At 40.9% G+C, this 18,005-nt stretch overlaps 3 protein-coding genes across 4 annotated transcripts in view; 1 reads left to right on the top strand and 2 right to left on the bottom strand.

Moving 5' to 3' along the window:
- Positions 1 to 7,604: 7,604 nt before the first annotated feature.
- On the bottom strand, positions 7,605 to 9,736 carry LOC111957786 (transmembrane protein 127). 2 transcript variants are annotated; one of them, XM_023978792.2, is made up of 4 exons: positions 9,609 to 9,736; positions 8,960 to 9,250; positions 8,688 to 8,852; positions 7,605 to 8,547 (listed from the first exon to the last, which is right to left on the bottom strand). In XM_023978792.2, exons 2-4 carry the CDS (start codon positions 9,201 to 9,203, stop codon positions 8,237 to 8,239), a joined length of 720 nt encoding a protein of 239 aa, XP_023834560.1. In that variant the 5' UTR covers positions 9,204 to 9,250; positions 9,609 to 9,736; the 3' UTR covers positions 7,605 to 8,236. The 2 variants fall into 2 exon arrangements, with proteins under 2 accessions (XP_023834560.1, XP_070292946.1); XM_070436845.1 differs by having other exon boundaries at positions 8,960 to 9,730.
- Positions 9,737 to 9,840: 104 nt separating this feature from the next.
- LOC111957782 (probable cytosolic iron-sulfur protein assembly protein ciao1-A) lies at positions 9,841 to 11,995 on the top strand. Its single transcript, XM_023978787.2, has 7 exons — positions 9,841 to 10,270; positions 10,352 to 10,500; positions 10,594 to 10,705; positions 10,833 to 10,921; positions 11,087 to 11,279; positions 11,372 to 11,444; positions 11,526 to 11,995. Exons 1-7 carry the CDS (start codon positions 10,132 to 10,134, stop codon positions 11,758 to 11,760), a joined length of 990 nt encoding a protein of 329 aa, XP_023834555.1. The 5' UTR covers positions 9,841 to 10,131; the 3' UTR covers positions 11,761 to 11,995.
- A 479-nt stretch (positions 11,996 to 12,474) lies between these two features.
- Positions 12,475 to 18,005, bottom strand: part of LOC111957773 (U5 small nuclear ribonucleoprotein 200 kDa helicase) — a 30,739-nt gene continuing 25,208 nt past the window's right edge. Inside the window, exons 40-44 of the mRNA XM_023978759.2 lie at positions 14,262 to 14,438; positions 13,981 to 14,141; positions 13,685 to 13,766; positions 13,483 to 13,575; positions 12,475 to 13,292 (exon numbers count right to left, since the gene is read on the bottom strand). Of these exons, the coding sequence (XP_023834527.1) occupies positions 13,143 to 13,292; positions 13,483 to 13,575; positions 13,685 to 13,766; positions 13,981 to 14,141; positions 14,262 to 14,438 (663 nt within the window). The 3' untranslated portion in view covers positions 12,475 to 13,142. The remainder of the gene's footprint in view (positions 13,293 to 13,482; positions 13,576 to 13,684; positions 13,767 to 13,980; positions 14,142 to 14,261; positions 14,439 to 18,005) is intronic.

Genomic DNA, 18,005 nt, shown 5'->3' with positions numbered 1-18,005 from the left:
TTAACTAACAACTGATAAGGCAATGCCGCAATAGAGTGATTATTGGGAGACTCGAACTGCTTATGCAACGAGAACCAGGAGTGACGACTTCTATGGGGAGGAGAGCGTACGATTGTAAGAGCAAACTTCACATCACACTTCTTTGGAAGAATGTTGTTGAGAAGTGGAGGGAGGGAGGCAGTAGGGGGCACAATATGTAGCTACAGCTCAGACTGCTATGGAATGTTATGTTGAATAACTAGCTAGTAGAGTCCAGGGGACGGATTGGAAGAAATGCGGGTTGATGTGATCACGTGCTGCTACAATTGCCTATTATGTTTTGGTTGGTTGAGCATTTTTGTTTGTCGTTGATATTGCTAGATAGTTAGCTAACGAGCTAACTGCAGCAAGCTAGCGATATAATAATAACAGCAGCTAAACTAACTAGTTAGCTATATAGATTACATTCAATTCGGCTCCATTGTGGCTTGCTAATTCTCTCTCACTAACGTTAGCTAGCCAACCAAGCTAAACTCAAGTATATCGTAAATCGTTGAGTTAGCGGACGTGGCTAGCTAACTAGCTGTTTTAGATGCTGACCAGACGGGACACTTTGCTTTTTTAGCTAACCTAGGTTGCTAGTTAGCTATATAGCAAACAAAATGGCTAATGTTACGACACTGAATGATGTTTCCCAAGCTTGTTAGGTTGAAGCCATCTGTGTGTGATCGTGAGTTTGAGAGGAGTAGCTAGCTAATATGAGAGGGAGCGAAAGAATGCATCTGGTGAATAGCCTCACATGGAATCTGATTATCACAATACTGTAATTTATGCATGGCAACACATGATGTCATGACACATTCTTATGAAGTATAGCTAAGCTACATTATCAGTTGTGTGTCTGTCTCTGAGTTATATCTTTATAGTGGAAGATACCTGAGTTGATTCCAGGCCAGCTGGACTAGGGTGACCAGACGTCCCCGTTTTCCGGGGACAGTCCCCGTTTTTGGTGGCCTGTCCTCGGAAATGTCCCCGTTAAAAACAGACCGCAAAGTGAAATATTTTACTTGGCAAGAAAGACCGGGCAGCAGAGCCTATGGGTTGACGTCGCAATCGCGTTGTGCTTGTTTAGGCCAACAGAGGGGGCTGCTCTCTATAGCAGCTTCATTCACTCTTCTACTAACTACTTGCTCGCGATAGTTTTAGAGAAAACTGCTGTGGAAAACTCGGCTAGAAGCTAGCAAGTATCAAGTAAATCCACAACATCACCACAAACGTCTTTTCAAGCCTGGTATATTACAATCGTTTGAGATACTAGCTAGTGATGTTATAATGTCACAATTTATTATATAGATAGATGATCTGCTCTATAAGGTTTTAAATAGGTTATGCTAGCTAACGTTAGCTATGTAGACTAACTAGCTAGGTTAGTTAGCTACTGTTATGGTAGCTAGGTAAAAAAAACGTTCACATGTAAACATGCAGTGGACGGGCTATTTTGAAAATATGATTATATTAAATGAATGCACAATTAATTCAGAGAATATTTTTGTAGATTACAATTTTAATGGTTTGGCATTATAATAAGTAGTGTAAAATATATTTAGAAATGTTCATAGATAGCATTAGCAGTGGAGAGGAAGGAGAGGAGGAAGACTGGATAGGAAGAAGAGTGAAGGAGACAGAGGAGAAAAGGTAAAGATGGTTACAGAGCCTGCCAATTTATTATTCCAAACAATGTTTTTGAGATAAAATACAAACATGAAGCAAGCAAATTGGAATCTGTTAAAATACTTTGGTTATCTAATAGTATGCTATTTATTAATACAGATTGGAGAGGAAGGAGAAGGAAAAATTTAAGGGAGTAAAAAGAGTGAAGCAAGGAGAGTGTAGAAGAGTGAGGTGGAAAGGTGAAGGAAAGGAAGACGAGTGAAGGAAAGAGGAGGAGAATAGAAAGTTAAGAGAGTAATTAAGAGTGGCACAAGGAGAGTGAATAAGAGCAGACAGAGGAGATACAATGACTCTTTCCAAGAAACGGAAATGCACTTTTTATGATAAACATGATGAGAGAATTTCCATTTAATACGCTCAGGTCAAGACGATAGAATGGTTCACTGCATCCTCTCTTTCAATTGGCAGCCGGGGAAGAACGGCAGTGGTAGAACATCAGCAGACGAAAAAGCATAAAGCCTCTCTGATTGCCCGTGTTGGTATGTCCTCTGTCACCACATTCTTCAAGAAGGTAGAGCCTTCCCAAGAAGAATATGCTTTAGCTGTGCAGGAGGGTGTCTTTGCATACCACACTATGCGACACAATCATAGTTACAGATCTATGGACTGCACAGCACAACTGACATGGAAGCTTTATGAGCCAAAGTTTACATGTGCTAGGACAAAATGTGACGCCATAGTGAGTAATGTGTTAGTAACATGGGCAAGTACTTTGGTAACACAGGACCTAGAACAGGTTGAATTTGTGTCCCTGTCCATTGATGTGTCCAATCATGGACATGTAAAGCTGCTGCCAATAGTAGTCAGATATTGTAAGATATATGATGGCAGCACATCTGTGGAAACAAAACTGCTTGATTTTGTTGAATTGAATGGAGAAACTGCACAGGAAGTTGCAGCTGAGGTCCTGGTGGTCATCCAAAAATGTAACCTGGAAAACATTCTCTGCCGACAACAAATACCAACTTTGGAGGACTGAATAGGCTGGGGAGAGTCAATGTCCATACCAAAGTTAAAAATGCTCTGCAGTGGGAGGTGATTGGCTTAGGTTTTCCTGCCCACATCATTCATAACACGGCCAGAACAGCTTTGGATATGATGTTGAGTATCTGCTCACAAAGATATTTGAATATGTTCATATTTTCACCGTCAGAGTAGAAAGACTGAAGGGCTTTTGTGAGTTTGTTGGCCAGGAGTACCATAACATTTTAGGACACAGCAATGTTCGCTGGCTGTCCATGCTCCCTGCTCTAGAAAGACTGCTGAAAATGTATGTGCCATTGAAATCCTTTTTTATTTCTGAAGACAAATGCCCTGTTGTCCTGCGAACAATGTTCGAAGATCCTCTGACTGAACATTGGCTGGCCTTTGTCCATGGAAACTTGACTGTATTCAGTGACACGATCAAGATGCTTGGAGGCCAGGACCACTGTGCTGTGGACTCCGCTGCAATTCTGAGAAACGTTGAGGCAAAATTGACTGCAAGACGTGATGACAACTTCATTCCAGTTTTGGTCAGAGGACTTCTGAGAGAGCTAGAGGAAAATGGAGCCATGTCTAAAGAGAGCTTTCTCAAAACATCCCAATCATTCTTCACTACGGCTGTGAACTACTTSCAAGCATGGGGAAAGCACACAGATAATCTAAAAKATTTACATTGTCWCCTTTTAAAAAGGCAACCTCAGCATGAAGAGATCCAGAAGGCAGCAGGCACACTGCAGGAAAAATGCCCCAATGTGACCATCAATGAGGATGCATTGTKTGACGAGGTTACTGGCCTGCAAGAGTTCCTAAAGGGRGGATCGCTTGAAGAATGGAAAACATCTGAGACTACGCTTAGTCAGAGATGGAGCACGGTGGTTACCCACTTCAAAGAGAATGACATCCCACACACTAACCTGGCTAGATTAGCGTCTGTTGTCATGTGCTTACCTGGAAGTAATGCACCAGTCGAGAGAGTGTTCTCCCAAATGAATGATCTATGGACAGCAGCAAGAAATAGGTTCACTGTTCCTACCATCAAGGCCATGCTTATTGTGAAGACAAACTTCAACCTCCCCTGCCAGGAGTTCATGGAGAAGCTGGCCAAAGACAGAGCAATCCTGAATAAAATACATTCTTCTGAGAAATATACAGATTAGGTTGGTATAAGTATATTATGTAGTTACCAACCTCATCAGCGTCTTATTTCTTTATTATGTTGGTAAGTATTTCACATATACTATTGTCTGTTTTTTCAATTTTGCTCATGTTCTCTTCTGCTCTTATTCTACCCAGACTACCAGGACCACTGAATGGCTGTTCAGATCGGACAGTTCTGTCTTGTCTGTAGTGTTTCTGTAATATAGTTGTTTTCTCTGTCTATCACAGTGTGCCTGTTAGACTAAATACATGAAACAGGCATTGTCCCCAAAAAAATTCTCTATAGATAATAACATTGGATATTTTAATTATATATTGACCGCCGAACTGAAAATGAACCCGGTTTTCATTTCAGAAATCTGGTCACCTTAAGCTGGACAGGACTATCAGACTTCAAGGGGAACCAATTTTTAGCTTTTGTAAGGTCACACAGACGTTTACACACACAAACTTACAACATGTCTCTGCATCATAAATTACAGTGTATTCCCCAGCCCAATCTAGTGACCACCGTCCTCAACTCAGCCAGCCTAAACATACAGGTATACACATCACTGGGACATTTGTTATTGCATTGTCATGAACAGATATTGCCACCTTAGGTAATGGTGGATGTGTACTGCACCGTTGAGAAGATCCCATGAGTAAGAATTTCACTGCAAGGTTTAGCCTAGTATCTTGCGCATGTCCAATAAACTTTGATTTGATCACATCTGTTATTCAGTATAAACCTTGATTTCCATCGAAATCATCAAGAATAATTGTATTGTCTGTGTTTGTATGTTGTGAGGATGACACCCTAAGAACAGGTGGGTTCAAGAAGGATGGAAACCTAGAGTTCAACATGAGGGCCATTTTCTACAGGATACCCAGACACACACATCTGTATTAAAACTTAAACTGAGTGGGCAATAGCACAGACAGAAGGGGTAACCCAGACACGTCACAGAGGCTATAAAGTTGAAGCATTCGTTTAGAATGTTTTCTCACCATCACATATGGTAGTGAGATGAAGTCCTGCCGCGGGTAATGGGAGAGGATGGAACTAGGTGAAACCGAGCCAACATTCTTTCTCATTGATTAAACATCTCAATACATTTTTATGTTCCCAAAACTAGAATCTGTTATGAACACAATGCACTAAGTTTTATAGACTTGACGCTTTGCCAAAGTAAAACATAAATAAAAAGTCGTTTAAAAGTGCAAGGTCGCATTTGTGCAGTCGTGCACTTCAGAAGAGGCGTTCCCTAACGGAATATGCAAATGTATGCTACAACGAGTCAATAGGATCTCGCGCTTGACTTTGACCAGCTCCTTGCTTGTTCGGCCCACTATGCTTCCCACTTTGTAAACAACACAGATTAGTTAAAAATATCTTTGGCAATAGTTTCAATTTGAGGTGGCACATTTTTGGCGTTCGCATGCTTCCTAGCCGGAAGAGTTAGTACATATATATTTTTTATTTAAACTTGATTTAACTAGGCAAGTGAGTTAAGAACAAATTCTTATTTCCATTGATGGCCTACCCCTGGCAAACTCGGACGACGCTGGGCCAATTGTGTGCCGCCCTATGGGACTCCCAATCACGGCTGGATGTTACGCAGCCTGGATTCAAACCAGGAACTGCAGTGACGCCTCTTGCAGTAAGATGCAGTGCCTTAGACTTTGCGGACCTCCTCGGGAGCCCATATTATGACACAATTTTGTGACGTTTTGGACTTCGGCAAGGTTTTTTTTCGGCTGCAGAGGGTATTTTACTTAATTATAAGGAATTCTTATCACTACAAGATCCCTGTAACACCTAAAGATGTGCAATTGTTTTAGATGCCATTCCCGCAGGTGTTGCTTTATTATTCAGGAACGTGTCAAGGCCTGACCCTCGGAACATACCTAAGATTAACCCTGTTGACTCATCAGTAGGAAACATTTGTTTCTCTTTTGGTCCATCCAACAACAATACAAGCCTTCTTTCAGCAGGATACCTTATGTCATGCCTTATTGGAATGGTTTTATTGATCATATCTGTTGAAAAAAAGTTTGGGTGTTGCCACACACATACCCACTTACTGTATTAACAAAATTAAGGACGTTTAAAAAAAAAATATATATTCATAAATATTATCCTGCCAACCACTATATGAAGAAGTTTAAGAAAAACATAAATTCAAATTGTACCTTTTGTAATGACCTCCCAGAAACGGTGTTGCATCTTTTTTGGCATTGTATTCATGTAATGAATCTGTGGCAAGACTTCAGTAGATGTATAATTGAACACATTTATGAAGATTTTACACTTATGGAGAGATGTACTGCTTGGATTCTTTACCTACGATAGAAATAAGTTGAAACAATTTGATGTAATTAATTGTATTATTCTTTTGGCCAAATGTCATATTCACAAATGTAAATTTACAAACAAAACACCATATTTTCTTACCTTACAAAAATAAATTGAACTGTAAGACAACTATACTCTTCCAACAAAAAAAAACGTAAGAATTATAAATGTGTGTGTATGTCCCTTAAGGTCCATGTGTAATGTGATATTGTACCCCCCTAGCCCAATTGTCCTTTGTATATTCTTTATACACATATCTCACACTTGTGTTCTCCCATGTACCTTTTGTATTGATTTGTTAATAATAATTTAAAAAAGGGGTTTTAATCTTAGATTAATTCTGACTATTTTGAGGAAGTATTACTGGCTACAGAGTCTCAAAATGGAAAAACAGTACAATTACCACTTTTTTCTCGTTTTTAAGCAAAGGACTTTTAAGGGAGTACGCGAGCACACTCGTTCGGTTCTACTAGGCTAGGCGCTAACCGAACTGAAGCATGCCCCTTTAGTACCCTCGTGGAGCCGGGTACGAGCCTACATTTACAGTTCTTACATTGAAAGCAATTATCTAAAAGAAAATTGGACAATATTTTTTTAATTTTGAATATGACCTGCTTTTGTATAAACAGTCCACAATACATGTTTACAGACTGATGAAAGTAAAGCAACAATGAGGGGAAAGGCTAAAATAAAATAAACAATAGAGCAACAAATCACCTATGGTAAAACTATATTATTAATCACATTTATAAAAAATAAAAAAAGTAAGCAGTACAGGGCTGAATCTGAACACAAGTTAAGATAGGTGTGTGTAAGATTCCATCCCAAATAATTACAATCAGATTCTCACTATCTTGAGGATCAAGGGGGAAGAACTCATGCACAGACAACATACAACTGTCACATAACTCAAGCCAAGTAATCACAAAGTACAATTAAGAGTTGTCAATCAGTTGTGTATATTTAAGTGAAATTACTTAATTTATGAAATTACCAATGCATTGTGGATTGATGATTCTACAATGACGTTCTACCCATTTTTCCCCATTGTTAAAATGAGAAAATAATGTTCCTCTAGTTGTCCAACATAGGAACATATTGAATAATGTCCATTGCAAAATAATGAGACACTTCACATTTCTCATGGTTTTCCATCAATTACTTTCACAGCAATGAGTGCCTCAATCACTAGCCATAATCATGTAAAATAACTTTTTTTTCACTACCATGACGAACCAATCTTACAGAATATTGAAAACCTATTAATTTCCAAGTTCACAACTGCAAGACTAAATAAAATGCAAAACAGTGCCTTTCATACACATAAAAAGAAAAAACACATTTACCACACCAGGGACAGGCAGTTATTAAATAATGGTCCATTTCAATTGAAAAATAAATGTCCACAATTCAGTGTCTGTGTAATCTTGGTGCCTTTTATTTGGTTTAACTGATAAAATGTCAAATAATATTCAAATGGCAGGCAAGTCACCAAGTTTTGGATGTTGGGTGGGTATTTAATGCTTCAAACCAAGGGCCAAATACTACTGACACACTGTGGAAACTCAAAACTTTTGTTCAAAACTTGACCTTTGTCAAGCCATGACTGTCATACACTGTCATATACCAAGTTGAGTCTCAACCCATATCTGATCATTCAATAACCAGGTGTAGACCCAAACCGCACAGTAGTGCATGAATTAACACCCCATATATTACCACTTTCTCTTGCTTTACATGTAAGGGTCAAGACCTTAATGCCATTTACATGCAAATTTCTAAAAGCTTCAGTGGTGAAAATAAGATTCAAGTATTGAATCTCTGCCATCATAAAAGGAAGCTTTCATGCACTCAAGCACCCACAATCAAGAAATAAGTGTGTTCATTAGTGTGTTGATAAAGGAAAGGAGAGTAAGCTATTTGCAGAGAATATCCATTTGGTACAATTATTGGATCACATATCTGTATATGTGTTTGTTACGAGGCCAAAAGTGGTACTCATAGAGAAGCATGGATGTAAGAGAAAGAGGCGGCTGTCTGGCAACATTAAGGCATGTATGCAGGAGGCGGCTGGAACTGGTTGGCAATGTCATAATCAGCAGGATATGTTTCACTGCTCTCCTCCATCTCTGAGAGAAGCTCCAGAGCCTGCTCTTCCTCCTCTGTGGGGTAGTGGCGCAGCAGGTTGGCAGCTGTGGCCAGAATAGAGGCTCCACCAGCCCCCGCCACCAGGTAAAAGCTGATGGCAAAAGTGACGTAGATGAGGGATCCGTGGTACTTCTTGTGCTGCTGCTGTAGTGACAAGATGAGCTCTGAGGCCCAGTAGCAGAACCCGATCACTGTGGCACACTGCAGCACTGAAAACATACAAAATAACAGCAAGCAGGAAAATAATTTTTTGATTTCCATTGTTTCTACCTTGCCTTGCAATTGTTTTCACACTCTTTAGCTGAAAAGCTCATTCCCTCCCCCTTCCACCACCCAAACCCATTCATACCTGTGAGAATGTGTGCAAATGCGTATCTGCGGGTGATTTTGAGGGCAGGGTGCTTGGGCCCAAAGACATCCAACAGGAAAGCTGTCAGGCTGCACAGGATGCCCAGGAAGCAGAAGGCAGCAATGACCCTTATCAGTAAGATGGTCTGGGAGTTCACGCAGTAATCTTTAGGAGAAGTTCGTGATAGTTAACACAAACCACAGGTCTTGTAAACATGCCAACGTGATTTCACATTCGGTGCTCGAGCCAATGTTGACAATATCATTACTTACCCTCCATGAGTTTTGGGTCAATGTATCCCAGGACATCAGCCACTCCAAGCTCCTGCCTGGGACACGTCCCTCCATGAACTCGGACCCAAGCTGGTTCGGCCAATGCCGTACATAGAGCCGTGATGGAGAGTGCTCCGGGGAGAGCAGATGCCAGGCTTCGCTCTGGCTGCTTGGGTAGTGCGGTACCCCCTCTCCTTCGCCGGTTTCCAGGGACAGTGGCACCAGGTGGTGCATACATTGTCATTCAATTCCCGCTGTGTCTTCAACCAGGACTCAGTGCCTGATGTATATCTATGTTATGTCACTCAAAGGACGGACAGCTTTTGTTTTAACAATGCGTCCTTCCGCCTGTGAAATAATCAGCTCACCAAAACCGATAATGAAGGTCAACTAGTTACATTATTTGTAAAATAAATACGTTTTAACTGTTGGGTGTGATATGATAAATGACTAAGAAAATAGACCGATAATTTTCAGTCTAACTAGCTAAGATCTCGACCTAGGCCTGTTAGCAGCAGAAGTTAGCTATCTAGTTCGTTTTAGACGTATAACGTTAGCTAGCTAAGTATACAATCCTAATTGAATCACTTCAAACAAAACAGTAACGTGAACTGGCATAATAAATACAATCTGATGATATGATACTTACAATCTAAACCGCGAACATCAGGATTTATACTAGCTCTCACGCTAAAAACAAAAACAAAAGGCAGCCAATTCGCTAGCTAGCTTCCTGTAAAATTGTTTCCTTCCTTGTTATTCATCACAGACCAAGGTACTTTTGTGGTTATTACCGCCATCTACTGGGTTATTGTGCAGCTACACACCAGAAACACGTGCAATGTTCACCCTGTACTCAGGGGGGCGGTAATGAGCCAGATGGACGTTAGATTGGCAGCCAGCAGTAACTAAGATACGAAGAGGAAGAAAAAGTAGGAAGTTGAGGTTGAGCGTTTTTGGATTTGGTTGGTAAATGTATTTACATATACCGGATAACAATATCGTATTTTAAGTGGATATTAGCTATCTTCATTGTTTATGTCTGTATGATATTTGCATTATCTTCTTGGGGATACGGTTTTGTTGGTATCATTCATAGCTACGACTAGTTTGGTGGCTGCACATTGTGCTTATCAGTTGCCAGTAACTGCAAGATAGCAAGCTTGTTAGCAATGAAGGACACTTTGGCCCTTCTACAGAAATTCAACGCTCATCCAGATTCCCGCTGTTGGTATGTTGCATGGAACCCCAAGGGCACATTGCTGGCCTCGTGTGGTGGTGACCGGGCCATTCGGATATGGGGAAGGGAAGGTAAATATCCCAAATCCACTGTGTGAAATTAACCATATCAGAGGTGGAAAACAGAAAAAATTAACCCCTTTGTCTGTGTAGGTGACTCTTGGGAATGCAAGACAGTGCTCCAGGATGGACACCAGCGAGCTGTCAGAAAGGTGGCATGGTCCCCATGTGGAAACTACCTGGCCTCAGCCAGCTTTGATGCCACAACCTGCATCTGGAAGAAGAAGAATGATGACTTTGAGGTGAGTCGTCCACAGACAATTGACCAAATGCTTTGTGATGATGATAGTAAGATATGGCCCATGAGAGCATCACACTGTTTCTGTTTCTTTCAGTGCTTGACTGTGTTGGAAGGACATGAGAATGAGGTCAAATGTGTGGCCTGGGCCCCATCCGGTAACCTGCTGGCCACATGTAGTAGAGACAAGAGCGTCTGGATCTGGGAGGGTTAGTGCTGCATTAACATAGGAATACAATTCCTTGTATTTTTATCACATTACTTGTGTTCCACATAAACATTCAGCTGTTGTGTATCTGTATGTAGTTTTGAACAGTCTCTCTCCATCTTTCTCAGTGGATGAGGAGGATGAGTATGAGTGTGTGAGCGTGGTGAACTCTCATACACAGGATGTCAAGCATGTTGTCTGGCACCCAACACAGGAGGTACTGCCTATTTCATACTGTTTCACTCTTTGTACTAAATAGCAGCATTATATAATCCTTTCACACCCCAACACTATTGCAAGGCTTCTCTGGACTAATCGTTTCAGTATTCTGTACTCTGCATTGTGTGTTTTTACCCACTGAAGTTAAATGTTCTCTACGCAGCTCCTGGCCTCGTGTAGCTACGACAACAATGTGTGTGTCTATAAAGAAGAGGATGATGACTGGGAGTGCAGGGCGACCTTGGAGGGTCACACCTCCACTGTCTGGGGTTTGACCTTTGACCCAAGTGGCCAGAGACTGGCCTCCTGCAGTGATGACCGTACTGTGAAGATCTGGAAAGAATGTCAGCCTGGAGGTGGGCAAGATGCTCTGTGAATGTGTGGATGATGTAAGGGAAAAGGAAGATAAATGCCCATTTAACGCCTGATTTTTGTTTTTTTACTGAAGGCACAGACACGGCTTGGAAATGTGTTTGCACCCTTTCAGGGTTTCATGGACGGACAGTGTATGATATTGCATGGTGAGCATCCTCTTTATATAAAACATATATATTGATAAATGCAGCCACAGATCCAATTTAGTACTTATTTGTTGTACTCAGGTGTCCGCTGACCGGTGCCCTGGCGACTGCATGTGGTGATGACGGAGTGCGTGTGTTTAAGGAGGATGAGACGGCTGACCCAGACCAGCCTGTTTTCTCCCTGTCTGCCCATGTACCCAAGGCCCACAGCCAGGATGTCAACTGTATCGCCTGGCACCCCAAGGAGGCTGGGCTCCTTGTCTCCTGCAGTGACAATGGGGAGATAGCAGTCTGGAACTACCAGTCTGCGGTCTGAGAAAATGTACAGTATGCTGGGCCAGTTAGGACTTCGACATAGTGTTTAACAGTGCTGAATTTACCTTGTACAATTGAGGGTGCTACCAGCACTAAAATAGTCATGTATTTTGTTTGTCTCTTGGAATTTCCTGTTATAACATTAGGTTTCTTGGTCTCATGTGATACTGATAAGACTCCTTCCTGCCTGTGCACTTGTTCTGTGCTTCATAAATTGTGGTTTCAAGGGTCCCAAATGTGTATTGTCATAATTATGTATTTGAAAAACAATACAATTTACACATATTCCAAAGGCATTTTGTAATATCAATAAAATAAAATTGTTATAGCTATTTAATCAAAGTTGAGTGGTTCGGCACGTTTGGATGTCTAGGACTGGTGCCAGCTAAAATTTTCCAGAAACGTTGTGAGGGAAAGAAAGCATTTAATTGTAAGCGATGATGGAATACCATTGCATTAAAAAAATTACAAATTGTTCGTAAGGATTATTGTCCTCATATTAAAAGGTAGACTCAGCTATATGACAAATGCACAAAGTAAAATGCATAGTGGGTAAATTTCGGTCCTTTGGCTACCACGTAAGAGCATGAAGCAAACCCATAGACACCGTGTGAGAGCGAAGTCTAACACCTCGTTCATCGCAATATCTGCAGTGCTACTTGTGGCAACGTCATTACGCTAGTCTACCTTTAAATTGACAGCCAAAGCAGTCAGCTCAATTTGGATTATTTATTGTTAAAAAAAAACTGCACAAGCATTTTACAAAAAAAACAGGTCAATCTTAATCATGTTGTTGAAACAGTTATAGTAGACACATCTTTATTCAATGACTGTTCACTAAAATAGTATGCTTCTTTCATGTACAATTCAAACCTTGTGGTTGACATCGCTAAATAGGTACTATATACATTATTCTCGACTGATCCAAATTCAAAAACTACTGTAGACCTAGAAAAAGTTTAACACTACCCCAAGAGCATATAAAGGGGGAAAAAAACGACGCATGCAAAACTTTGGGGCAAAAAAGACAGGGTTGGCTAAGATTGTTGACATGTAATCTATATGAGCACTTGTCTCAAATAGTTAGTTGTTGGTTAGCTAATTATAGCCATATTAGCATAGACATAACACCTCAAAACAAGACATGGTATCAAGAACAAGATAAAACTAGCTGAAACGAGCCACCTACAATTCCCCATATGGCAGCTACTTGTCATTGTTGCTAGCTATCCAGAATCACAACGCTGACTTCTGCCCCATTGAAGCGTGCACATCGTTTTTGTGACGTTCTCAGCTAACCCGTGTATGCCTTACCTAAAACAAAACCAACAATCCCTACTGATCCCAGTCTGGGGAGACTTCTCTCCTTCTATAGATCCCCGATTAGTCTGAGTCACTGTCTCCATCACTTTCTGCCTCCTTCACGTCCACACTGAACTTATACTCCTGATCGCAGCCCATGTAGGCATCACTCATGAAGTACAGTGTGTAGTTGTGAATGCCCAGCACTGGTGCAACAAAGTCCAGCTTCACCTGCAGTGGGAGAAAGGGGCTCAGAGTGAGGCCAAGCACTGCTGACAGAGGGCATTCACTTTTAAGATTATTTGTCTACTTTGTTTTTACACCCACAAGCCATATGCAACAATTTTGTCAAACATATGCAGTTGCCTGCAGGTATTCATTGGCTCCACAAGATCAGATTGATGTGTGGTATTTAACTGACCTTGGCCTTCTGCTGCAGTGTCAGCCTCTTGATGGAGATCAGGCTGTTGGATTTGGGGTCTCCAATCACCACCCACCAGCCCTCCTCACGTTTCTGGAACAATAACACAACAATAAAATGTTAAAAAGGGCCATTGTTGAGTTTGTGCTTTTTGAACAAATCAGTATGGGAGTTCTGACAAGCTGGTGGTGATGATAGGTACCTGGGGGAAGAGTGGGGCAATAACAGGCCCAGTCACCTCCTCTTCTCTCTCCAACTGGACCAGAACCAAAACTGGACCTCCACTGTGAACACAAAGATATGATCAGACACCTACTCAGTTTCTCTCTCATTCTCAATGTTCTATAGATTCACTGGGCAGTAGTAGTAACTAGTAAAAACATTATCAAACTCCTAAGCAAATTTACAGTTTCCTGTGGTACTGATCTCTTTATATTCAGTCAAGCTATTTCCCCACAAAGATTCCCCTATACCTCTAACAGCCCCCATTTAAATCACCTCTTGATATTCTCCTTCTCTGACACCTCGTAGGACAGTTCAATGTTGGGGTAGCGGTTACAGAAGCGAGCCACGTCAGCTATCTGTGTGTCTGAGAGCTGCAGCAACCCACTACGATCCTCATCCTCCATCTCCATGATGTCAAAGATACTCTCCACACCCTGAGAAATACATCGAGAGATCAGCTTCAAGATCCACACCCGAGCAAGATGTTCATTGCTTGTCTGGTAAATTAAAGTGTTACAAATGGATAGAGTAACAGGCAGTAGTGGATGTGTTACCTTGTCTGTGCAGCGTTTGATGTGCTCCAAGGTAAAGTAAGGCAGCTGTTTGAGGTAGGAGTCCTTGGACCACATGGCCTGGGTGACCATCTGGGCCAGCTCCATAGCAGCCAGCGCAGGGCTTAGCCAGCCGTTACTGGACAGCACATCTACACAGGCCTGGATCAGACGCACAGCCTGGACAAGACAGAACCATATACAGATTTTAAACACTACCATAACTCAATATGACCCACTGCTCTCTCAGCAGTTTAACACTAGGTCATACCACAGTCTTAAGGTGTAAGCATGCTTCAGTTTGGCTGGCGCCTAGCCGATCCCAGCTAGCCGAATTGAACGAGTGTGCTTGCGTACTCCCTTAAAAGACCTTTGATTGAAAAATGAGAAAAAAAGCAGCAATAGTACTGTTTGTCCATTTTGAGATCTCGTAGCCCAGAGTTACCCAACTGGTGGCCTATTTGGCCCCCCAAGTTTTCAAAAATGTTTATACAAATAATATATTTTTGGAGACATATGTATAAAAACTGTAAAAACATCAGGAAATCAGCTTCAAATGATTTTACATTTGGGAAATCTGCTCCCAATTATTTAATTATTTCCACGCATAATAGAGACACGTGATCATATACAGATAGATGTAAGCAAGGTTTGAAATTATGTTTTAGTCAAATATTATATACAATACCAGTCAAAAGTTTAGACACATCCACACATTACAGTTTTCTTTTTCCATTTCAAGACATCAACACAATGAAATAACATGGAATCATGTAGTAAACAAAAAAGTGTTAAATCAAAATATATTTTATATTTGAGATTCTTCAAAGTAGCCACCTTTTGCTTTGACAGCTTTGCACATTCTTGGCATTCTCTCAACCAGCTACCTCAGGTGGAATGCATTTAAATTAATAACAGGTGTTCCTTGTTATAAGTTCATTTGTGGAATTTCTTTCCTTCTTAATGCGTTTGAGCCAATGAGTTGTGTTGTGACAATGTATGGGTACTATACAGAAGATAGCCCTATTTGGTAAAAGACCAAGTCCATACTATGGCAAGAACAGCTCAAATAAGCAAAGAGAAATTACTTTAAGACATGGTCAGTCAATCTGGAAAATTAACTTCTTATGGCTGCAGGGGCAGTATTGAGTAGCTTGGATGAAAAGGTGCCCAGAGGTGCCCAGAGTAAACTGCCGGCTCCTCAGTTCCAGTTGCTAATATATGCATATTATTATTAGTATTGGACAGAAAACACTCTGAAGTTTCTAAAATTGTTTGAATGATGTCTGTGAGTATAACAGAACTCATATGGCAGGCAAAAACCTGAGAAACAAATCCAACCAGGAAGTGGGAAATCTGAGGTTTGTAGGTTTTCAACTCATCGCCTATCGAATACACAGTGGGATATGGGTCAGTTTGCACTTCCTACGGCTTCCACTAGATGTCAACAGTCTTTAGAACCTTGTCTGATGCTTCTACTGTGAAGTGTGGCCGAAGGAGACGGGAATGAGTAAGGTCTGCCATGAGCTGACCATGCTCTGACCATGCGCGTTCACATGAGAGGGAGCTCTGTTCCATCGCACTTCTGAAGACAATGGAATTCTTCGGTTGGAACATTATTGAAGATTTATGTTAAAACACCCTAAAGATTGATTCAATACATCGTTTGACATGTTTCTACTGACTGTTACGGAACTTTTGGACATTTTGTCTGCTTTTAGTGAACGCGCTTTGTGACTTTGGATTTGTTTACCAAACACGCTAACAAAAGTAGCTATTTGGACATAAATGATGGACATTACCGAACAAAACAAACATTTCTTGTGGAAGTGGGAGTCCTGGGAGTACATTCCGAAGAAGATCAGCAAAGGTAAGTGAAGATTTATAATGCTATTTATGACTTTTGTTGACTCCACAATTTGGCGGGTAACTGTATGGCTTCCTTTTGTGGCTGAACGCTGTTCTCAGATTATTGAATATTGTGCTCTTGCCGTAAAGCCTTTTTGAAATCTGACACAGCGGTTGCATTAAGAACAAGTBTATCTTTAATTCTATGTAAAACATGTATCTTTCATCAAAGTTTATGATGAGTATTTCTGGCTCTCTGCAATTTCTCAGGATATTTTGGAGGCATTTCTGAACATAGCGCCAATGTAAACTGAGGTTTTTGGATATAAATATGAACTTTATCGAACAAAACATATGTATTGTGTAACATGAAGTCCTATGAGTGTCATCTGATGAAGATCATCAAAGGTTAGTGATTAATTTTATCTCTATTTCTGCTTTTTGTGACTCCTGTCTTTGGCTGGAAAAATGGCTGTGTTTTTCTGTGATCTAACATAATCGTTTGTGGTGCTTTCGCTGTAAAGCCTTTTTGAAAATCGGACACTGTGGTGGGATTAACAAGAAGTGTATCTTTAAAATGGTGTGAAATGCTTGAGGAATTTTAATTATGAGATTTCTGTTTGAATTTGGCGCCCTGCACTTTCACTGGCTGTTGTCATATCGATCCCGTTAACGGGATTGCAGCCCTAAGAAGTTTAAGAACTTTTAAAGTTTCTTTAAGTGCAGTCGCAAAAACTATCACACACTATGATGAAACTGGCTCTCATGAGGACCGCCACAGGAAAGGAAGACCCAGAGTTACCTCTGCTGCAGAGGATAAGTTCCTTAGTTACCAGCCTCAGAAATCGCAGCCCAAATAAATGCTTTGAAGTTCAAGTAACAGACATCTCAACATCAACTGTTCAGAGGAGACTGCGTGAATCAGGCCTTCATGGTCAGATTGCTGCAAAGAAACCACTACTAAAGAACACCACTAATAATAAGAAACTTGCTTGGGCCATTAGACCGGTGGAAATCTGTCCTTTGGTCTGATGAGTCCAAATTTGAGATTTTTGGTTCCAACAACCATGTCTTTGTGAGATGCAAAGTAGGTGAACAGATGATCTCCGCAAGTGTGGTTCCCACCATGAAGCATGAAGGTGGTGTGAGGGTGCTTTGCTGGTGACACTGTCAGTGATTTATTTAGACTTCAAGGCACACTTAACCAGTATGGCTACTGTACCACAGCATTCTGCAGCAATACGCTATCCCATCTGGATTGCACTTAGTGGGACTATCATTTGTTTTTCAACAGGACAATGACCCAACACACCTCCAGGCTGTGTAAGGGCTATTTCACCAAGAAGGAGAGTGATGGAGTGCTGAATCAGATGACCTGGCCTCCACAATCACCCGACCTCAACACAATTGAGATGGTTTGGGATGAGTTGGACCGCAGAGTGAAGGAAAAGCAGCCAACAAGTGCTCAGCATATGTGGGAACTCCTTCAAGACTGTTGGAAAAGCATTCCTCACGAAGCTGGTTGAGAGAATGCCAAGATTGTGCAAAGCTGTCATCAAAGGGTGGCTACTTTGAAGAATCTCAAATCTCAAATATATTTTGATTTGTTTAACACTTTTTTGGTTACTACATGATTCTATGTGTTATTTCATAGTTGATGTATTCACTATTATTCTACAATGTAGAAAAAAATAAAGAAAAAACCTTGAATGAGTAGGTGTTCCAAACCTTTGATTGGTACTGTATGTTTGGGCTTCTTGCAGTCAACAAAATATTTGTAATTAAGTTCTGGCCCCCCAACCATCTGTTCAAGAAAAAAATTGGCATGCGGCTGAATCTAGTCGATGATCCCTGCCATAGCCAAAATACACTTCCTCAAAAGTCAAAGAACTCAAGAAA

This window comes from Salvelinus sp. IW2-2015, linkage group LG33, assembly GCF_002910315.2.
Source record: "Salvelinus sp. IW2-2015 linkage group LG33, ASM291031v2, whole genome shotgun sequence".
Lineage (NCBI taxonomy): Eukaryota > Metazoa > Chordata > Actinopteri > Salmoniformes > Salmonidae > Salvelinus > Salvelinus sp. IW2-2015.
Note: the sequence above shows the minus strand (reverse complement) of the source record. Positions and strands in the feature narration are given on the sequence as shown.